This window comes from Oncorhynchus gorbuscha, unplaced genomic scaffold (assembly GCF_021184085.1).
Source record: "Oncorhynchus gorbuscha isolate QuinsamMale2020 ecotype Even-year unplaced genomic scaffold, OgorEven_v1.0 Un_scaffold_9687, whole genome shotgun sequence".
NCBI classification, from domain to species: domain Eukaryota; kingdom Metazoa; phylum Chordata; class Actinopteri; order Salmoniformes; family Salmonidae; genus Oncorhynchus; species Oncorhynchus gorbuscha.
The window spans coordinates 3,171-9,934 of NW_025752606.1; the positions used below are offsets into that span (position 1 = coordinate 3,171).

A 6,764-nucleotide genomic window follows, 5' to 3' on the forward strand; every position below is an offset into this window, starting at 1 on the left:
TACAGTACAGTTGTCTCACCAGATTTACCAGTCTACAGTATGAGTATACAGTACAGTTGTCTCTAACAGACTACAGTATGAGTATACAGTACAGCTGTCTCCTACTAGATTACCAGTCTACAGTATGAGTATACAGTACAGTTGTCTCCTACTAGATTACCAGACTATAGTATGTCCAAAAGTGCCTATAGATGTCCTCATTGTCATCTGGTATTGGAGATGTCTGTCAGGTCTCAACGCTACTGCTCCAGGGAATCCAGCATGGCACAGATGTTCCTGTTTGCGGCCATGATGGTATCCTCTCCACCAGAGGTCAGTTCCTCATCGATCATCAGGTAGGTCAGGACCAGACTGGAGGGGCGACTCAGACCCAGCGCAGTGGACCAACACCTGCCAGGCCTGGGGAGCGAAGAAAGGTAGGTGCACTTAGTCAGCTCTCATTCAGTTATATTTAGAAGAAGAAGACACAGGTACAAAGATAATTCCATTACATGTGCAATACTTAAATACACAGGTAATAAAATTACATTGTTACTTTTTTAATAAGGTATTTTAGGTATTTTTCTTAACTGCATTGTTGGTTAAGGGCTTGTAAAGTAAGTACTTTCACTGTAAAGTCTGAAAAATCGAACGTAATTTCATTCACTACCTAAGTGATGTCTCAACTCACCCGAATCCCTAGCAACAGGGGTTTCATTTAAAGTATCCCATTTATGTAGTAGAAGAACATGGATTACTTGTTGTTCATTTCATATTGTGTCAAACTCTGAATTACAGACCTGTAGGCTTAATATCAAAATGGAGTACTTAAAAAAAAAAAAGCTTTCCTCCCAAAAGTTTTCTTTCAACAATGTTGCAACACGGTAATCCGTGGTTTCCCTTATCCTACTTTGTGGTTTAGGGCCCATAGGAGCGGCTAATTGAACTGTCTTCCAGCCTGTGTTTCTGCTAGGGATTACTGTAGGCCCCGATACACACTGAAGCACTAGTCAGATCAGCCAGCCAGCATGTGAAGGAGGGGAGGGGAGGGGAGGCATCATATGCGTCCCAAATATAAACCTATTCCCTACATAGTACACTACAGGGTGCCATTTGGGACACAGACATCATCTAATTACTGCCATGTGATTGGATCACTCTGTATAACAGGGACAGGAAGTAGCAACTCTGTTACAACACAAGGCCACGAACATAATTGTGTAATTTCCATGCCCAATGAAAGTGTTGCTTACAAATTACAAGGGGCAATCCATTTAAAAACAATTTTCTTGTCCAAGGTCCCTGGCTTATGGGGTCACTGTGGGGTACGATATTAGCTTGATATTGCCCTGTCCAAAGTCCCCGGCTTATGGGGTACGATATTAGCTTAATGTTATGTTTTAGCAGCTTTGTGATTTGCATTTTAACTGCTAATGGAATGGAAGGGAGGATTGCTGCATGTTGATGGAACTGACAGACAAATTATGTTTGAATATACAATTAATTCACAAACAATGTAATGGTAAATTTAGAGGTAATTATACAGAGTGTATAGACTAAAAGAGAAAGCCTTCTGCATGGTACAACAGAAAGCCTTCTGCATGGTACAACAGAAAGCCTTCTGCATGGTACAACAGAAAGCCTTCTGCATGGTACAACAGAAAGCCTTCTGCATGGTACAACACACAGCCTTCTGCATGGTACAACACACAGCCTTCTGCATGGTACAACACACAGCCTTCTGCATGGTACAATACACAGCCTTCTGCATGGTACAATACACAGCCTTCTGCATGGTACAACACACAGCCTTCTGCATGGTACAACAGAAAGCCTTCTGCATGGTACAATACACAGCCTTCTGCACGGTACAATACACAGCTTTCTGCATGGTACAATACACAGCCTTCTGCACGGTACAACAGACAGCCTTCTGCACGGTACAACAGGACAGCCTTCTGCATGGTACAACACACAGCCTTCTGCATGGTACAAAACACAGCCTTCTGCATGGTACAACACACAGCCTTCTGCATGGTACAATACACAGCCTTCTGCATGGTACAACACACAGCCTTCTGCACGGTACAACAGGACAGCCTTCTGCACGGTACAACAGACAGCCTTCTGCACGGTACAACAGACAGCCTTCTGCATGGTACAACACACAGCCTTCTGCATGGTACAACACACAGCCTTCTGCATGGTACAACACACAGCCTTCTGCATGGTACAACACACAGCCTTCTGCATGGTACAACACACAGCCTTCTGCATGGTACAACACACAGCCTTCTGCACGGTACAACACACAGCCTTCTGCATGGTACAACAGAAAGCCTTCTGCATGGTACAACACACAGCCTTCTGCATGGTACAACACACAGCCTTCTGCATGGTACAACACACAGCCTTCTGCATGGTACAACAGACAGCCTTCTGCATGGTACAACAGAAAGCCTTCTGCATGGTACAACAGAAAGCCTTCTGCATGGTACAACACACAGCCTTCTGCATGGTACAACACACAGCCTTCTGCATGGTACAACACACAGCCTTCTGCATGGTACAACACACAGCCTTCTGCATGGTACAACACACAGCCTTCTGCATGGTACAACACACAGCCTTCTGCATGGTACAACACACAGCCTTCTGCATGGTACAACACACAGCCTTCTGCATGGTACAACACACAGCCTTCTGCATGGTACAACACACAGCCTTCTGCATGGTACAACACACAGCCTTCTGCATGGTACAACACACAGCCTTCTGCATGGTACAACACACAGCCTTCTGCATGGTACAACAGAAAGCCTTCTGCATGGTACAATACACAGCCTTCTGCACGGTACAATACACAGCCTTCTGCATGGTACAACACACAGCCTTCTGCATGGTACAACAGGACAGCCTTCTGCACGGTACAACAGACAGCCTTCTGCATGGTACAACAGCACAGCCTTCTGCATGGTACAACACACAGCCTTCTGCATGGTACAACACACAGCCTTCTGCATGGTACAACACACAGCCTTCTGCATGGTACAACACACAGCCTTCTGCATGGTACAACACACAGCCTTCTGCATGGTACAACACACAGCCTTCTGCACGGTACAACACACAGCCTTCTGCACGGTACAACAGAAAGCCTTCTGCATGGTACAACAGGACAGCCTTCTGCATGGTACAACAGACAGCCTTCTGCACGGTACAACACACAGCCTTCTGCACGGTACAACACACAGCCTTCTGCACGGTACAACAGAAAGCCTTCTGCATGGTACAACAGGACAGCCTTCTGCATGGTACAATAGGACAGCCTTCTGCATGGTACAACAGGACAGCCTTCTGCATGGTACAACAGGACAGCCTTCTGCATGGTACAACAGGACAGCCTTCTGCATGGTACAACAGAAAGCCTTCTGCATGGTACAACAGGACAGCCTTCTGCATGGTACAACAGGACAGCCTTCTGCATGGTACAACAGGACAGCCTTCTGCATGGTACAACAGGACAGCCTTCTGCATGGTACAACAGGACAGCCTTCTGCATGGTACAACAGAAAGCCTTCTGCATGGTAAAAAGCTTCTGTAAAACACTTTGCGCCAACCGATGATGTAAAAAGGGCTTTATGAAATACCTTTGATTGATTGCTTATTGTTGGGCGAGCTCAGGGCGGTCTTGGTGAAGTTGGCTGTAGAGCAGAAGAAGTAGAGCAGAAGCAGTAGAGCAGAAGAAGAAGCAGAGGTCAAAGGAGGCCATCTGGAATGGCTCCAAAGGTGTTCCCTGTAGTAGCCCGTGTTCACGTTAAACTTCCCATCCGCTGCGTTCAGGACGTGGGTTATGTGGTGAGCCTGGAGTGTCTTCTTGTCTTTGGCTGCATACCTAAAGACACAGAAAATCACAAGAGGTCAGGGTTAATTTCAATTCAAGTTTAGTCAATTCAGGTCAGGAAGTAAAGGAAAACCATCAACGAACATTGGAAATCCAGTTTGCTTCCTGAATTGAATTGGAATTTAAGTTCGGTTCCTGAATTTAGTTGGAATTTCAGTTTGCTTCCTGAATTGAATTGGAATTTCAGTCTACTTCCTGAATTAACAGAATTGAAATGTAATTGGAATTTCAGTATACTTCCTGAATTGACAGAATTGGAATTGACCCCAACCCTGTAAAAGAGGTATTTTCTTCTCTGGTTCAAACCATCAACTCAAGCCCCCTCGACTCACATCACTCCTTACACAACAAATGTATCTAGTGTTGAATTTTCAGTCTAACATTTCTAGGTTAAGTGTTAAATTAACATTAATTGGTGTAAAAGAACCCCAGTGTTGTTGTTGTTGTTAATAACCAGTGTTAAAGTAAAACCACGCCCATAATTATCATATTTCCCAGGATGCTCTATTGCAGGTAGATTTTTTTTAGAATTGGTTGTTTCAATATGTATGTTTTTTCATGTACATTGATTTATAAATTCATATTGTCACATTTTGTTGTTACAGCCTGACTTTAAAATTGATCAAATATTATTTTTTCTTTCTCACCCATTTACACACAATGGGTGATACCATAATGAAAAAGTGAAAACATGTTTTTAGAAATAATTAAAATAGAAAATTAAATACAGCAATATCTCATTTATATAAGTATTATTTTTTTTAAAAGGCAAGTCAGTTAAGAACAAATTCTTATTTTTCTTTTTCTATTTTGGTGATTCGATCTTGCAACATTTCGGTTACTAGTCCAACACTCTAACCACTAGGCTACACTGCTGCCCCTTGAGTCAATACTATGCAGAAGCACCTTTGACAGCAATTACTGCTGTGAGTTTTTCCGGGTAAGTCTCTAAACCCTTTCCACACCTGGATTGAGCAGCATTTGCACATGAATATTTTTATTATTATTATGTATTTCTTAAAGCTCTGTCAAATTGGTTGTTGATCATTGCTAGACAACCATTTTCAGGTCTTGACATAGATTTTCAAGTAGATTTAAATCAAAACTGTAACTCGGCCACTCAGGAACATTCACTGTTTTCTTGGTAAACAAGTTTAGTATAGATTTGGTCTTGTGTTTTAGGCATTTATCCTGCTGAAAGGTGAATTCATCTCACAGTGTCTGGTGGAAAGCAGATTGAACCAGATTTTCCTCTACGATTTTGCCCGTGCTTAGCTCCATTCCAATTATTTATTTTATCCTGGAAAAATTCCCAGTCCTTAACGATTACAAGCATAACCATAACATGATGCAGCCACCACAATGCTTGAAAATACTGAGTGCTACTCCGTAATGTTGGAAAAACCTCCCTGGTTTTCTTTACTTGTCTATTTTCAAAGGATAAGAACATTAATAATTTCATAGTTGGCATATAAATTGATCCACATGGAAAAGGATTGGTATAGAAACGGTAAATGCCCTGGTAATAGGGAAAACATTTAGTTCTGTGACAGCTTTAAAAATACATTTTGGATTGACCAATGTAGATATTTTTTAAATACATCCAACTTAAAATGTTGATTTGAAATCTTTTGGACATCAACATAATCTTATTTGAGTTAGAAAATGATGTTCATATGGTAGGAAAGATATACTAAACCCAGGCAGAGAGCCTATCCAACTGACAATCTCTTAGGAAAAAATATTAACTATTGGAACCAAGACTTAAAAAATAAACAATATTGGCACAAGATGGAGGGAAAGTTGGAACATAAACTAACGATATTACAGTTAACAAAAATGCATGTTTCATCCAGTATAAATGGATGTATAGAATGTATTATACAAGAGACAACGTTCACAAGTTCTACAACACAACGTGTCTGAAGTGTTAAAACTAATAATGACTCTATAATCCATGCTTTCTGGGAATGTTATAATGTCCGAACGATATGGGCGGAGTTAGAACGTCGCGCTTCAGAAGTAAATGAGCTTTTGATCCGTCGGTCTGCATATTTCGAGACATGGCGTATGAGGAGTGAGATCCCGATGGGTTGGACTATACATTTCTCGTCAATCATCTTTTAAATTATTTAAAAAAAAACTTAAACTGGAAATCAACCAATCCTCCATCGTTAACACAATGGAAAGGTCAAATCCTTTATTAACTCAAATTAAGTAAATGTTGAAAGGTGTGTGTGTGGGGCTACGGAGAGAAACAAAATGGTGCAGTTTGAGGCCATGTGGCGGAGAGAGATGCAGGCGCTGGAGATGAGGGTGTGAGCATGGGGGTGGGGGAGTCTGGGCAGGGGTGATGTTGTGGATGTTTGTATGATGTTGTTGTTTGTATCTGTACATTTTGTATTGTTTATAAAAGATACAAAATTAAACCGTACAAAAAAAAGTCCTTTGTGGTTAAATATCTGTTTGAAATTCACTTCTCGGGGGAACTTTGTATGTGTGGGTTACAGAGATGAGATAGTCATTCAAAAATCATGTTAAACACTATTATTGAACACAGAGTGAGTCCATGCAACTTATTATATGACTTGTTAAGCAAATCTTTAATCCTGAATTTATTTTTAGATGCACTATTGTAAAGTGGCTGTTCCACTGGATGTCATAAGGTGAATGCACCAATTTGTAAGTCGCTCTGGATAAGAGCATCTGCTAAATGACTTAAATGTAAATGTAAATTTAGGCTTGCCATAACTAAGGGGTTGAATACTTATTGAGTCAAGCAGTTTTGCTTGTAATTTTTAATTAATTAGTTGTTTTTTTAATCAAAAAACATAATTACAATACCCTATAATGTCAAAGTGTATGTGTCTCCATTTAACCC

General features: G+C 41.1%; 1 protein-coding gene across 1 annotated transcript; it reads right to left on the bottom strand.

The window, feature by feature from the left end:
* Window positions 1–239: 239 nt before the first annotated feature.
* Window positions 240–3,874, bottom strand: LOC124030177 (dual specificity phosphatase 29-like; the record flags this gene model as incomplete). Its single annotated transcript, XM_046341631.1, has 2 exons — window positions 240–399; window positions 3,644–3,874. Coding segments are annotated over 2 exons (391 nt in total), but the record flags the coding sequence as incomplete, so codon positions are not given.
* Between the last annotated feature and the right edge of the window lie 2,890 nt (window positions 3,875–6,764).